Source organism: Chaetura pelagica, unplaced genomic scaffold (assembly GCF_000747805.2).
Source record: "Chaetura pelagica isolate M959 unplaced genomic scaffold, ChaPel_1.0 scaffold3, whole genome shotgun sequence".
NCBI lineage: Eukaryota > Metazoa > Chordata > Aves > Apodiformes > Apodidae > Chaetura > Chaetura pelagica.
In genome coordinates this window covers 11,568,898-11,585,757 of record NW_009952974.1, presented here as the reverse complement: position 1 = coordinate 11,585,757, position 16,860 = coordinate 11,568,898, and the positions used below count along the sequence as shown (strand labels likewise).

Here is a 16,860-nt window from a genome sequence, read left to right as displayed (position 1 = left end):
GACGGGAGTTAAAAGATGGCTGTCAGGGGGCTCAGAAACAGCCCAGTATAAGACCTCAGCAAAGCTATGAAACCATGACCACTTTGTCCACATTTCTGGCCTGACCTTTCAGCCTGAGCAGCTGTTCCCTGGAGCAGCAGCAAAAGGCACCTCCTCCCAGTGCGTGGGTTCAGTGGGTTCAGCTGTAGGCAGCCCTGCTCTCACAACAAACGTGGTGCCGCCGAACACTACTGCCCCCAGAGCAGCCTGTGGTGGGACAGGAAAAGACTTCATTTTACAGTATGTCATACATGTTAAGCCTTCCTAATTATATGCAAAAGCCATTAAGAGATCCTTACCCAAAGTGATTACGGTAGGATTTCATTGCCTAGTTGTGGGAATTAAAAGAGGGAAGAGCGCAATAGCTTGACTTACTTAAAGGTCCCATTTTAAGTGGTATGTTTTTGACTTCTCAATGTTTATGACTTTTTAGCTGGGAGATTATAGCTTAAAATGTGCACCACTGAATCATATCCAAATTAGAAGTCATGTTACCTTTAGCAGAATTGCTGTTGGTTGCACTTAAACACTGCCTTACTTCCATTGCTCTCATGCCCAGTGAAAGGCTAGATCTATAAAGGCAGCAGCAGGGGACCTTAAAATATCAGATTAAAATTAACAGCAGTGCCCAACTTCTGACTCAGTAGCTTATTTTGTCTGCTACTAGAGACAACACTACTTATAAAAGTTTGCATCTTGCTGTCAGAAACCAGAAACATGCCACCTAACTTAGGAAGTTACTTCAAAGGACACCATGCCATACCCTTAAGAACAAAAAAAACCCCAAACTATCCAAGGAATCTAGTTCAAGGCATCTGATTACAAATCAGTAACTGCTCTATGACTTCTGTTTCTACTGTTCTTAGGTTATATAAGGAAAATAATCATCTGGACTCCAGCTGTGGAAGTGTGTAAGAAAGTTAAAAAAGACTGTTAAGACTTGCAAGGCTTTATGAAGCTTAATACTAACTGATTTCCTCTCCATACAGCAGAGGGAACATCCTTCTCGTGACAAGGTTTAATTCCAAGGTATGTGACACTGGATTTACAAAGGTAAATAAAAAACATCTGAGAACAGTGAGCACCCTATGTAACAAGGCAGAGGGATTTCACACCAAACAGCTGAGAAACTGAAAAAAGTACTTGGGGTCTGTTTTTGACACAGGCTTTTAATGCAAGAGGTGATGAGGAAATACTTAAGTGATAAAGATGAGACAGGACAACAGATACTAGATAATGTCTCAAAGAACCAGTTCAAGTGGCAGCCTAATGAGCAGCAGTTAGATGCAACTAGTATTCCAAACAGGGCTCAGGCACCCTGCACTGCCAAAGGGGATTATGCAGCTGCTGAAACAGACTTGAGCTCCAGCCTGCTGATGATAGGGCTTTATAGTTTGCATGTGCCTGTAGAAAACAGGTACCAATGAAGTCCCAGTAGTACAGAAGGTCTGAAGTACTTCATAAGAGTTTTTTCCACATCAGCTGTACCTGATATCAGGAGCGCAGGCTGTACACCTGGGGGACAATGGACATACCAGTTTAAACAAGTGTTATCATCTACAATTTTAATCCTGAACATCAGTTTAAAAAGCCAACTATGAATTATTTGAATACAGGCAGATTTAATGACTCATTGCTGCAACAAATCTAACCACTAGTGCTGATCCTGCCTGCCATCAAGAAGCCTGGCATTCCCTTTTGGATATCTTCCTCTGGAGGGGAGCCCTTTCAGGGATCTGTGCTAGAGTGGAGCTAAAAAATAGTTAAATGAGAACTTAAGCTTTAAACAAATAAATGTGCTATTTTGTCACGCAAAGGGTAAAATTCCAGGAATTTATTGCTGTATGTATGCTTAATCCATTACTTTGTCTTACAGTAGTCATGAAGTGCCAATTTGTGTGCTACATTTAACATTTCCTGTATTCCCTTCCAAATGCTATTTTTACAGTGGGCCTATGAAACAAGGGAGCAGCAGTCACTAAACATGGCTAGAACCTCTCCAGAGCTTAAAAATAAAGATTTGTGTACAAGCTGAATAACAAGATGTCTGCTAACAGGTCACTCAGCAACTTTAATAGAAACACCTTTCAGGTGGAAGTTTTGCAATGTTAAAATTTATAACTCGGACTAAACATTCTCATCCCCACTGTAGTAACAAGACACTTGCAAAGAACAAGAACTACGGTACGTAAATGTCACACACAAGAACCGCTTCATTTCTATCAGAAGCAAAAATTGCTAATTATGAGCAAGAACAGGCCTAGCAGGCTAAGGCTGTCAGCCTATATTAAAAACATGTATCTCCGAGTTTGGCAGTGGAATTCTGTTTACCACCTTTACTTTTTTGTTACATACAAGTGCTCTTCCTTCCCACCACACACACTGTATAAACCCCCTTTTGTTTTTATACCTCCGTATTATTTACAGGACTCCTAAAGATTAAGTACAAACTAGTATGAAATTAATGATAGCTTGATCTTCAAATATGTATCTCCCATGGCTAAATAAATACCAAGCCAATGCAACTGGGTGATCTGGAGTTATGATTCAGAAGCTTGTGTATCTGTGACTCCAGGTGTTTTCTCATTAACTGTAGAGGATTCACTTGATCTGTCAACAATAGTTGCCTTAGAAGCTGGGGTCATGCTATCCATGGTGAGCGCAGAGGTCTGTTCTACATTTACAGCAGTGCCAGGGTCGCTGGAAAAGCTCCCAACTTGAGTAATGGAGGGAAGCAAATCTGTAGGCACTGTAGATGCCTCTGTGACCAAAGGAAGCAGAGGAACACATTTGGGTGGCATTGATAGAGGTGTCATTCCCATTAAATTCAGAGGTGGCAAGGAGGGAAGGGATGGCAAACCTAAGGAGAAAAAAAAAAGGCCAGTGAGTTCATACCAGACAGATCTGGGAAGATTCTCTGTTTTTACTTGCTCTAATCCTATTTACTTTTGAAGCTTTTTGAACTCAGTGTGAGCATGATACACGTGCAGCACTGACTCAGTGGGCAAATTCCCAGCCTGATAATTTTCAAATTTCAGAAGAATCAGAATTAACTCATTTGCTTCTAGCTCCCCAGAGGACTAGGTATTTAAAGCATTAATACTGATTATTGTATTTTTCTGGCACTCACTGAAAATACCAGGAACAAGAAACCAACAAGCACCTTATTCCACGTAAGCTTCTACTTTCTTTTTGCTTGTTCCCTGAGCACCTTCAGCAGTTTTGTTTTACTCAAAACCATAAATCTAGCATTAGTTCATGCTTTTGGCGTTGAATCAGGGTGCTCTGATGTCCACATGTAATACATAAAAAAACACTTCATATATTCTTCAGCCCATAAAACAATATTCTTTCATTCTTGGTACAATCTCTTATGAGACCATAAATCAGGTAATATAAGCTGAAACAACTAGAATCAAGGATAGTCAAGGAGAGACCCTCTATGACAGTGTTTCACTTTGCTCAAGCACATACCAGGCTGTATGATTTCCGGAAGGATGTGTGGTGCAGGTAAATTAAGTTTGGACAGATCAGTCAGGTTGGGAAGCCCTGCTGGTAGTGGCATCAGACCTAGGAAAAGAGTGGAAAGGTTACAGCTAAAAACTTAAAATTGTTTTTTTCTAATGGCTTCTGAAATCTCATTGATCATTTAAAGCTACTTGGTATGTTTTACATCTTGATTATAATTTTTACATATAAGAAAGCAAATTCTCCTGAGCTTCAGCTTTGAAATTGCACAGTGAAAACAGATGTAGGAAGCCAGCACTAGTGAATACATAATCCAACATTTCAGATTTTTCTTATTAGAATCTTATTTCAAGGAATTAGTAGGTTCCGAGTTCAGCTTTTAACAAAGGCAGTTATTTCACTGCAGCACTATACTAGGAGCCCTCCATTCCTAATTTGTGTGGCAGAAGATGACAGGAGGATGAAGTACATCAGATTTTGGATCTCTAATACTGATTACTAATAGGTCTTTCCTGCTCAGTGCATATCTACAACTAAATACAAAGACAGAAAAGGTAGAATAAAGAAACTTTCAAAGTCAGGAAGGACTGAAAATGAAAGAGAAACGTGATGAACACTCTTCCATCATTGTGTTTGCTATGGAACATCTTTGTTCTCCCGAGTTTCCTGCCTTAGAAGAGCTGCATTTCTGGGACAAGGCCTCTATTCCTTCTTGGTGTTTATCTCAGAGAAGGATAATTCTGAAATAAACTATTGATATGACAATAATAAGACAGGAGAAGAGTCTTAAGGCAAGATCTCTGTATTTTACAGAGATTTTGATTTTAAAAAGTCATCTTCACCTACCTGTGAATTCATTAGCCACAAAGGCTGACATAATCTAGCTCAAAGAGCTTTCAGCTTGGATACAAGCAACTTTGAACTTTTTCAAAAATCTGAAGCAAGCTGAACTTCACACAAATTCACTCAAATTTTAAACCTCCTGTATATTTAATGCTTACAATTTCACTAGTAAGGCTATACAAATTTCAATAAATATTCTGAACTTAGGAAAACTTAGGTACACTGCTTTACTTAATGAGTACAAGAGTAAAGGTCTCTGCCCCTGTGTGCAGGCACTCGGCTCAATATACACTCTTCCTATGTCAGCAAGCACCTCTGGGCATTACTTAAAAATTTCTGGATGCATCTTCATATCTACTCATCTCCTAGCCTACAAAAAATAAAATACAACTCCTTGGGTGCTTTGAGAAGCACAGTAGAGTCCAGTGCACCAGTCACAGACATGCTGTGCTCACGCTCAAAAGTAAATCAATTTTAAAATATAATGATTCTGGACATTGTTGAGGTTGTATAGATTTTAACCTGAAAAGCTGTGTGATGTTATACATTCCTACCCCCCAAAAGCAGTGGAAAAACAGCTCTCTTCCCTTGCTCTCTTAAGAGTTTTGTTTTGGAAATATTTTAAGAAATTTTGCCTACTCACCTGGTAATGTAGTTGCTGGGTTAACTGGTGGCACAGAGGTGGGGGACTGACTGACTTGTGGTGTTAATAATGGAACTGTTGGAACACCTGGTGGAGTACACAGGAAAACAATATTAATTTTAAGCATGTAAGACTTCAGTTCCCTTCCTCAAGGAGTACAAATAAACAATTGCTTACAGGAGAATTACCATTTGCCTTAGCCATAAAATGTTGATGAAGAAAAATACTGTTCTAAATAATACACATCGTATTTCTGATAGAAGTTGTTAGCAATTATTCTGTGAGCAGATATGGCACAATAGCAGTACTTTAGCCTTTCTTGTTGAGAAAAGTTTAGGAAAGAAGAAAAATTATTCTCTTGCTTTCTATTAAATTGATAGAAACATCTGTGAATGCAAAAATGTCAGAAACCACATGCATTTCAGAAGGTAGTTACTTCCATACTAACCTGTACTGAGAACATTACTGACAGTAGTTGAGGGTGAACTAATAGAAAGTCCTGAAAGACTCTGTTCCAGGCCTACTGGCCCAGGGGGCAGGGTGGCTGAGGGATTAACTGATGACAGCTGAACCTTATTGGAAGGAATAAAATAAAGTTACACCATTCTTTCCAAAAGAACCAACAGAAGCAGAAAAACAATGTAACATCCTAATCCATTTTTACCAAGCCTAAGAATTGACTACAACTTACCTCTGTGAAGCCATCTTTGAGGGGACTGAGGGATGCACTAGGCAGCTGTCCTGGGAGAGAAATTTTCTTTCCCTCTTCAAATGGGCGGGTAGGTATCCTATGCAAATATCCATAACCAATGCCACATCCTAGGCTTTTAAAATATGAACATTAAAAGTTAGTGAAGTGACAGTGAACTATGGACTTCACAGCAAGCAATCCATGAATGATTCAAGATGCCAGCAAGTTTCAAGGTAAGTTCTGTGCAACTTTCCCTTCCCTCCCCAAAATGTTGCCTCATATTCTATGGAGAAATCATCCCTACAAGACTAACTGAAAGGATATTCTGTAGCTTTGAGCAATAAACATCCAGTACAAATAAATTTCATTATTACTTAAACCAAGCAGCTGTATCTGGTATAAAGCTTAGAATTCAACTCTCAGTCATTATTTGCAGTCCTCTGTTCTGGCTACTGGGCAATACTTTAAGAATATACTAGTAATGGCTACTTGCAGTCTAATGCAGAAAGCAGCCACTGCACTTTGTGCATCTTCACACTAGCTTATTCACTGTGTAAATACACACCCCCCATTAGTAACTAAATCTGGATTTCAAGTTACAGCAGAAATGCCTCAGCTATAACACCACTTTCTTTCTTTGTAGAAAACATAAGCAAGCAGCTTTTAGGCTACTGCTGTATGTAAGAAAGTTGTCCCACCCCCCTGTGACATGCTGTCTCCTTACCTGCCTTCTCCACCCCAAGCAGAATTTGGAGTAATCACCACTTCCCGGCAATTATCTGTGTCTGTGTTGTACACAAAAAGTTTTAATGGCTTTGCTTCGTGTGTTTCAATAAGGGAAAAGAGATCTTCAGACTGTAAAAGGATAAAAATTAATAAGGGTTTTCCTTGTCTTTATTTATCATTTGGCATTAGAATGATCATCTTCCTAGCCCTAACCTTCTGTAACAGAAGGTAGTAACTGCTCCATGTTGCAGCTGTTGAGTGCTGCCGCTCTATCACACATTAAGTGCTTTGCTAGTGCAAATCAGAAGCCACATGGCACAACCCAGATTTCAAATCTACTACTTGAAATATTGAGTACAGAATTAATTTATATTTGACTTCATCTAGATACTAAAGAGCAGTTTTTACTTCCAGAACTGCATTTTAGAATTAGAATTATTTGAGCACAAAGAAAAGGCACCGTGCCAAAGTCTTCCTCCTTTGCAATAACTTCTGTTAGCACTGAACAGAGACACAACTGAGGATGTTTCAAACTGCCCTGCTATAATTTTTTTATCATAAAAAAATACCAAAATACTGGTTTTATATACTTACCTCATTCATGACAGTATCTGCTCCAATGATATAGTCACTATGAGGTCTAAGTCCAGCTAATGCAGCAGGAGAATTTGGTTCCACTTCCTATTTTTAAGATGGAAAGTTACAAAACACCATGGAACTGTCAGGCTGTCAGGGCTTAGCAGAACAGGTAGATGTGCACTTCACACAGGTTTTGAGTCAGACAGACAAATTGGCCAAGTTTGTAACACGGAATAGTCACTGTACTGGTGGAAGAGCAGCTAGATGACAGACTTTTTGATACTGTTACAGGGAACTCCCAAGTATTGTACAAACCCGCAAATTTAAATACAAGATTTTATAATATGCTCACAGACATTAAGAGTTCTAGTTTAAAAATCTTACCAAATGCAAAATCAGTAAGAGGAAACAGACCAGTCTGATCTCATGGCTTGTATACCCTCTTGCAAGTTACTTCTCAGTAAAAAGATAAATAAGCAAAGTTTTAACAGTAAGCAACAGGAAGAAAAAATACTTGGAAGCCCATACATACCAGAACATGCCACACATTTTCATTGGCCCCATCAAAGCTGCAGAAACGAATGCTCACACCCAGCAGGCCCTGTCCACCCCACATGTTACTGGGGGTCACTGATGTCTCTCTCAGTTCCAGTGTTTTGCTACTGTACACCAGCATTTTTACAGGTTTTTCAACATTTGCTTTCAACAGGTCCTTCAGAGTGTCATTGTCTTTATTCTGTGAATATTCAAACAAGAGCCTGGTTCAGCATTTAACACAGGCAGCATCCAGTTCTATAGCACCACTTCTGTATTTGAAAGCTATTAACACTGCATTATCAGAATATGTATCTACAGCTATTTTTGTAACAAGCTTCGAGTCCCTTCACAATCCTAGAAAACAACTCTGGCAAAAACCTGGGATTTCACAGTTAACAGGCCATGCTTTCCATGGCCTGTTAATTAAATTTAATCTGTTAATTAATGGTTAATTAAACCTGTGACATTGCAGCTTTTCAGAGGCTTTCTCAAATCCAGCTGTACTGGTGGAAGATTTCACCCACAGCCCTTCTTCCCACTGCTACCATGGTTTGCTGTCTCACTACAGCTGTGCCTGAAAACTTTCTCCAGAGATTCCTGCCCAGCTTTGACAGCAGCTCCTTCAGTCAACCTGCTTCGACTGAAATGGGTTTGCAAGTTCTAACATGAGCAGTTTTACAGAGAGAACTAGGTGGGGACCAACATAAGCAGCTATTTGTGGATTAGTAGGTAGTACCATCTTCTGCTGGTGCAGATGTCTGCAGACAGCACACATTCTTACTCTCCAGATAAATTTTTCATGTAACTACAGGGTGAAGGAAGTTAATTTCTGCTGCAGTTACGCTTTTTCATTTTAAACTAAGGAGAAATATTTTATATACCTTTAAATAAATCAAATACATTTACCTATGAAAATAAGATTCTCAACACATTATTTATATTCAGAATTATAAAATAGCAACACACTTACCAATCTTGAGCCATTAATGGACACGATAAAATCAAAGAATGGCTCCAATCCAGCTCTATGCCCTGGTGAATTTTCTTGTACCTAACAAAGTTAATAAAGAATTTAGCAAGTGTACCAATGTTGATTCAAATAATTATATTTCTAGTTGTGCAAACTGTAGTTCTAGAAGCTATTTCTGTTTGTGTGAGTTTTAAATGTTCAGATACAATATTTTGGACAAAAAATCCCTCCCCTTTTGAAAAAACAAACATTTTAAAAGAATCAGTAATGTATGTATTACTCAGAAATGGCACAACAGTAACCACTCCATGGGTCAATGGGACAAGCACTGCTTAACAGCTGCAGCAGATAAATTGTAGATAGTTCAATAAAGGAGATCATGGTCAAAGGACAAGCTGAAAAAGCTAGTTGAAAAGCATTTCAGTAGAAGTACCACAGAAGTACCCACAGAAGTACCAACATTGGACCTTGCTTTTTATCTTGGGCTTCCTAGAGGAAAAGGAGTCACACCTGTGCAAGCAGGGGTTGTTATCTCCTGATTAAACATCACTTGTTGATATTCTTGAGACATAGAGGGCATCTGCATTACCAATGTTTCATTAACATATGAACAAACTGGCAAAAGGGACACATGCAATTCTTCAGCCATGGCAGTTCAAATAATTCAATTACTCTACTAGGACAAGGCCTAAACATTGGGTACATACTGCTCCAGAAGCTTAAAGGATTCTTTTAATTCCAAATGGAGCAACTGAGACATTTTGTCAGGGTAGTTTTTTCACTATTACTTGCATTGCTGGCAGACAAAAGTAACTCCAATATGGCCATCAGATTTTTTCCTACAGCCTTTGTAGCAAAGAATATCTTTATTTGTAAGCTGATTCATTTTACCTGCTAGCTTTTTTTTTTTTAATAAAAGTATAAGTAATAAAAATCACTGAGGCAGCAAAAACACCCCCAAATCCCACATTTATAATTTCTAACTAGAACCTGAAGTGCATCTACAGAAGTGTCTCTTCAAGATGTCTACATGTTCCTGGGATATAATTTCCTACAATTGGTAGTACAGATATTCTCCCTGTGTGCCAAGTATTACCTGTACAGAACCACAGCTCTCAATCACTAAAGTAACCAGCAGTTTCACTAACTAGATCCACACTACTTCCTCCATGTTACTTACTCTGTTGGTTCAAGATGCCTCACTCAGAATAACTAGATCAGGTAGCAAGCTGTGCACCTGGTCATAGGGTAAAAGTACAAATTAAGTTCTATGTAGCAGACACTACCTGCATAGAAACCCCATGGCACATTGTGGATGTTGCTTTGACATTAGTGGACTGTTCCTAGAGCTCATTTTTAATTTCAGGTATCAAAGCTTTCAATAAATACAGCTACCTCAGAACAGCCTCCTCAAACAGGAATTTTATGAGAAAAAACACAGAGAGGCTAAAATACACTGTATTAATTATTCTTCCCAAATGTAGAAAGCATTTACTTACTTGGGTACATGAGGCCTTCATGCCAAAGAAATGCTGAGTGAACAGTTTCATGAAAGCAGAATGAAAGAACTCAATTTTCCCATAGACATGCTCCATAATTACATTCTGAGGCTTGAAATTTATCTTACAAAGTCGTTCAAAACATCCTCTCCTCTGGTATGTTTTTTCTAGTAGCTAATGTACAACGAGCTTGCACTGTTTGCTGCTCTTTCCTCTCTTTAGGGAGGCAACATGAAAACACTTTAATAGCCTCTCTCTCATTCCACCACCTATTGCATATGACATATAACTTAGATTTTGTGTTTTTAAATGGCCTGACATGCAGGCATTATACCAAAATTAAATCAGAAGATTTCAGACTTATTGGGAAAACAATTTTAAATACAGAACATATCTTTCTCATTTCTAAAAGAATCATTAAACCCAGAAAACTGAGACATTTTTTCAGATAACACATCAGATTGTTAGGTTTAGATATCTGTAATGGCCATGAAATTATAAAAAGCCACACTTCATTTGCCAGTAGGACAGCTGCAAAAGCAGTCCTGACATGGTCCACTTTTCAGTCAGAAATCTTCAGCCATTTCCAAAGGAACTTCTTAAAAAAACAAACCAAAAAACCAAACAAAACAAGCTCCCTACCCCCGACACAATATCTCCCCCCACAAAATCAAATAGATTCAATCCCAAACACTGTGAACTGACAGTGACCAGTACACTCCATAAGGTAATCTTTCAAAATGAGAAGGAACACCTGCAATAAATGAGAATTACATATGTTCAGCATCCATCAGCATCAACCTTGCTGACACCTGGGATGTCAGATTTGGTATTCTAGGTAAATTATTCATAGTCTGCCCCAAACTGATGGACTACGAGAGTCTCCAAGTTCTGAAAGGTTAGTTTGCAGAAAGTATCTTCAGATGTTGAGCACCTTTCCCCAAGCCCATTACAGTCCTGAACATCTCTGCATGGTTTGTTTCTAAGAGGGCATGTAGAAACTACCAGGAAGCTGTAACTAAAAGAAATCAAGGTCTTATAGTTACATCAATCATACATGCACCTCAAATGAGTGCAGGTGCATCCCCTCTATCATCCCATCTCCTCATGCTGCCTCATGCTTCAGTCATCAGAAGTTTCCTTTTTTCCTTGGGCTCCTTTGGACTCAATGACACTGACAGAAAAGCATTTTTATACCTGGCAGCCCCAGAAATGCAAAACAGGAGGGTCAAGTTAATTCCATACAAAGAGTCTCCTCCTTAGAGGAGTGACATACCCAGCCCTGCACAGCAACCACACTGACCCTACATAGGTCTTTTGACCACCTCCCTGCACAACTCATCACTACCACGCAGTGCCAAATGCACAACACAGCTCTGTGCTCAAACCTCTGTGGCCACAGTTCTCTTCCAGGAACTACAGTAACAATGGATAACCAGGGATGTTCAGAAATACAAGGACAAAAAAACCTTCTTGTTAGTGATAGAAATAAAGATTCCATGAATATGTACATAAACTCCAGGCCTCCTGAGCACTATGACTGTGCAGCTTTGCTGTATTCCCCAAGGTACTCAGTAACTTGCCTTTGTAAACAAATAAGGACTGAAAAATAATTAAGTAACGCCTTTTACAACAGATACCACTGCAGGGAACATACCAAACCACGGCAGCTTGGGAAGCCTAATTCTCTCAAAGCCAGCTGTTATTTCAGACATATAAGTTATGGACACCTGTGTATAAATATCATTACTTTCTCAGAGCAGAAGAAAGCAGTAGAATAGACAACCCGGAGAAGCTGTGGAACTGCCACCACCAGAGATTTTTAAACAAGGAAAACCTCTATCAAGAATGCTCCATGTCAGAAGGCAGAAAAGGGCTGCATCACTGTTTCAGCAGCATACAGTGCTCCAGTTTCTCACAGGGGGGACAGCACTTAGGCAGCAGGGCTGCTGAGCTCGTAGATGACACACTAATTACTTCACTTTTAATTCACTGTCAAGAATTAAACAGGGAAGATATTTCAAGGTCAAAACACTAATTTTAATCTGCATTACTAAAATTACTTTCCAGTAAATACATAAAGTTTCTCTTTGGTGAACACCTCTCCCAACACTATCACTCTATGCCTGCACACTATATATTGTACATAGCACATTACAGTAAGTCAGCTTAGCAACCCAAAGGACACAAATTTAAGCTGCGAGCAAGCAGTACTACAGTAACTGGAATGAGGCATGGAAACCCTGATTTGCAAAGCGTGCTGGTTTGGTTTGGCGGGATTCCTGGTAGTGGGGGAAGGGCCCCAGGTGTGGCTCCAGTAAGATGATAAGTTCCCTCTGCTCCAAAACCAGCCAAGGAGCCATTAGACAGAGACAATTAGATGTGCCTCTGCGATTAACATGCGAAAGAACTGAGGTAAGACCTGAGCAGAGCAGCACTTAAGAGAAAAAGAGCTGTGCTGGAGAGGTGAAAGGCAGTGCTGGGGTGAAGATCCGGGTGGTTGGTGAGGAAGAAGGGGAAGAAGACGCCCAAGCAGAAGTTTCCCTGCAACCCACGGTGAAATGGCAGCTGTCCCGCTCCGTTCATGGAGGAACGCGGTGGAACATTCCCTGAAGGCGCCAGGAGGGGTGAACTTAGCCAGTGGACTTGGATTTTGCGGCCAATGGACCCGGATTATGTAGCCCTGGAAGACCCCGGCGCCAGGGGAGGTGAATGTTCCCGAAGCAGCCCGTGACTGTGTGGGAAGGCCGCGATGGAACAGCTTGCTATGGATCTCGCGGGAAGGACACATGAAGGAAAGGTTCGTGGAGGACTCCCTCCCATGGGAAAGCACGGGAGGACTGTAAGGAATCCTTTTTCCTGAGGAAGGAGCGGCAGGAGACGCCGGACTGTGGACTAACTCTAAACCCCATCCCCTGTCCCCCTGTAGGGAAGAAGAGAGATAAATGGGGAAAAAAGTGCTTTGGGCCCCGGAAGAGGGGAGGAATGGGGGTAACGAGTTTAAGCCCTGCTCTGTGTTTTGTCTGTGTCCTGTGTGTACTCGATTAGTGTGAAATTAAATTATTATTTTTCCCCAAGATCAGTCTGTTTTGCCCGTAAACTTGATCGCTGAAGATCGCTCCTTGTCCTTTGTCTCGACCCATGAGCTTTGTTGTCGTGTTAGGCTCAAACCACGACACAGAGGCAGGTGAAGACTCTCATCACTTTTCAAAGTCCGAGAACATACACTAGTGACCACTTAAAATTTGGGGAGCTGAGCTTTAAGCACTAAATAAACAATTGTCAAGGAACAGAAGCTCTGAAGCTTTCTTTTTCCCCCACATAAGAAATGTTTCTTAATATTTACCTTTATTACCAACAAAATGCTGAAAAAAGTTTAGTTTTAGTTTTTACTAGGTTAGTTGTTTGGGTTTTTTCACTAGTTTAGTTGTCTTTTTAGTTTTCACCCACTCTTTAATTGGTAATAAAATTTCATTATGCATCTTGTGCAAACAATTCCTTTTATGTCTGACAGAGTATTTTATTTCTGTCAGCCTTTTTAAGAGTATAACACAGTATAACTTTTGAATTTCCCTGTGCAACACCCAGTTTTCAAGAGAAAAAAGGTTTATAAAGTTTTTGTAAGAAAACAGATTCCCTATACATAGAATCAAATTCTATGTTAGTATAGAGAATGTAACTCAAACTTTTAAAATGGGATTCTCCTTTAAGAAAAGTAAGTCCAGTGTTTTTATGGCAACATTTGTATGTCTACTAGCGCAAATCAAAGCACTCAAGCAAAAGCTAGAAATCTAAATTTTGGCACTGCTGTTCAGTATCTTTTACAGAGAATGGCACATAACACAGAAGGACACAAGTCCCTCGCAGAAAAAAATTCTTACACCATCTATTAGTTGAAGAAATTGTCATTATAATAGCCTGGGAAAACAGTTTTGCATTGCTGAACGTTACTCTAAATTTTGCTTAATTGCATTTTGAAGAGCAGAAACAAATGCATACGGAGCAATACAAAGAGTCACGGCAGTTGCTCTAAACAGCCACGTAACTTACGTTAAAGGAAATTTATAGAGGAGAAAAACAAACGATGGAGAAAATTCCTAGAGGTAAATAGCACTGCATTGCTCCCTGACTGGGAAGTGCTAGTTAAAAGAAAGATTTATCAGCACATTACCTGAATCAGTAAATGAAAGTCTATCAGCAAAAGCACACATCATCATAAAAAACGTATTCCAAAGGATTGTTTCAAACAAATGACAGATTATTAGGTCTATCTATTAATAGGCTAGGGCAACAAAAGAGTTTGCAATTTTCTCTCCCTCTTGAAAAAAACAACAACAAAAAAACCTACATTTCAATGTCTAGAAAGCCCAACAGCACAACCCACAGTAACTTTTCCTGTCAAGTATGCATGTGATGAAATGGCTTTTCAACCGTGCCTGGAGCGTTCCAGTTTCCTGTTACAAGTGCACTGGTAACACAGCTCCTAACGAAAGCAAAACAGCACTGAACATTAGCAGGACCAGCCAAAAAGATACAAGTAATCTGCAAAAATTACAACAGAAATTAAAGATGGTATTGTTCACTTGCTCTGTGTATTTCTCCTGCTTGAGGAGAGCAGAGCAAGAGACTTGCTACCCATCTGGCAGGGAGGCAGCATGTACAGTTTCAAAGTCTCACTGTAAGAAATGTGTGACTTGCAACAGCCTTAGTTTGCTTGTCCCTCTAGCAACTTGTACTTGGCTCCCATGGTCATTCTGAACAATGTTACCTCATTTGGTTTATGGCCTTTTAACACATATTTTTCATTTCTCTGCCCTACCCAAACAAATTCTTCCAATAATTGAAGATATTTTCTAGGTTTTCAACAATGAATGAACAACCACTATATACTATTTACACTAGTTTGGTGTTATCAAAGAAATCTGACCTTAGTTGAATTAGATCTGTATCACTGAAAGACAGCTGTAATTTTGGTTTTACCATTCTCATTGACATGATTCAAATACTAAGCTCAGGAAGTCTACTTGAGACTAAATTAGAAGAAAATAGCAGTATTGATCAACCCCAAGTTCTACCAAAGGCCAGTCCATATAGAAAGAGCATTTGTGTGGAGCTCCTCAAAGAGTGTGATTGAACACGTCCACCTAACAAATCTACAACAGAATGCAGACTGCAAAATTACACTTGGAAAAACTAGGGCAAAATCCTGGTCACTTCTGTGTCACATGAACTTCCACACAAACATTTCAAATTATAATTGAAACTTCAAAATTTTGCTCTGCTCTGAATCTACACTCTCAACTACATATAAGCACTGGTCTCATACCAGGTAGACTGGAAACTTGCTGCAATTTATGATGCCTGTCTGCAGAGAAAAAAATAAAACAAAAATTGCTGATTGTTGTGGCATTTGAAGATTCCAGTAAGAAGATAAGGCAGTGAAAAACAGTGAAATCACTCTGCTTAGGACAAGGCAGGTCTTCCCTGCACTTAACATAAATAGATCTGTCCACTCAGGAACTAACTTCTTCACTGTGCACCTACCCATGACATTTACAAAGAGTGGCAACCAAACGCTGCCACTTCAAGTCACAGCAAAACCACTACAGCCAAAAGGTGCCTAATGAAAACAAAAGGTGCCAGATTTAAGCAAGATTACAAGAAAAATCAAGTAGATTATACTCCATAACAGCGATGCATTTTGATTTACTACTGTGCTTTCATAAAACAGTATGAACTGATAAATCTGACATATCTGATACTCTAACTGCAGTGTACTTAATGATTTTACAACCCTCAAAACTAAAATGCACAATATAGTACAGTAACAAAACCAAAATCTGCCACTTCTGTCAAACTGCACAAGTGTTTTTTTGTAGGGGAAAAGACAAAATAGTTTGCCATATATTAGTAACATTGAATTGTTAATACTAGTAACATTAAAAGGAAGAAACGAAAACTTCCATGACTTTAGCCTACACATACATTTCATCAGACAAATGCTTGGATTTGATCAGAACATCAATGTTTGCCTTTCAAAAGCATTATAGCAGCATTTTTTAACACTTGAAAGACGATCTCTGATTTTTTTTTCACCATGGTATTTGACACACAGTCTCATAGCTCACTCTAATGAGCCAGACCAAGTGAGGAAGCACTGATGCACATGAGTCGAGGTCTTGTGCTCTTTCACATGTCTAAAACGTGGGGCTAGCCCTAGGCTGAGAACTGGTCTAAGATCCGATGCTAACACAAACCTAGCCCAGCTCGGTGCCTACAGCATGGGCACTGATGTCCTGGTGACAGTGGCAAAAGCACCACGGTGTGGGCAGGGCTTCTGGTATCTCCAGCAAAGTGACTGTATCACTCCGTGCACCAGATCCCAGAACACAACCCAGGTACCATTGAACTCACTGAACGTGAAACACACCCTTCCAAAAGGCTCCTCACAAGATCTTTAATGGAGCCTACCGAAATACTTTGTTGCACACAAAACCAGAATTTTGTAGACAGGTGAAAAAAGCTACGAAAAGCAGCAGCAGCGCCTTCACTGTGAATGCAGCGCTGGGAGACGTGGCATCTGCCATTTAAACACCTGGACCTGACAACCCTGGAACTATTGTCAGGGGTGAAGCAGCTACAGCTCAGATCAAGACACAGCCTGACAGGGGAGTGTGCTACCCGAGCCAGGCCCCTCAAAGGCTGCAGTTCTCCCACTGTAGCTTCAACCTGCGCAAACCCGCGCCACCAGCACCTCAGAGAGAAGCCTCTGCCCCCACAGGCAGCCCAAGAACCGCATCCCCTCCTGCGCTCCGGCCCGCACGGCCTGTTCACGGGCTGAAGCCCGGCCGGCGCAGCCGGGGCC

The 16,860-nt window shown here is 40.1% G+C and overlaps 1 protein-coding gene across 1 annotated transcript; it reads right to left on the bottom strand.

Moving 5' to 3' along the window:
* Positions 1-2,379: 2,379 nt before the first annotated feature.
* On the bottom strand, positions 2,380-12,365 carry GORASP2 (golgi reassembly stacking protein 2, 55kDa). Its single transcript, XM_009996140.1, has 10 exons — positions 12,309-12,365; positions 8,497-8,577; positions 7,522-7,725; positions 7,005-7,091; positions 6,409-6,539; positions 5,685-5,817; positions 5,442-5,565; positions 4,994-5,080; positions 3,514-3,609; positions 2,380-2,899 (listed from the first exon to the last, which is right to left on the bottom strand). The coding sequence occupies exons 3-10, from the start codon at positions 7,663-7,665 to the stop codon at positions 2,580-2,582; spliced, it is 1,122 nt and encodes a 373-aa protein (XP_009994442.1). The 5' UTR covers positions 7,666-7,725; positions 8,497-8,577; positions 12,309-12,365; the 3' UTR covers positions 2,380-2,579.
* Positions 12,366-16,860: the final 4,495 nt, after the last annotated feature.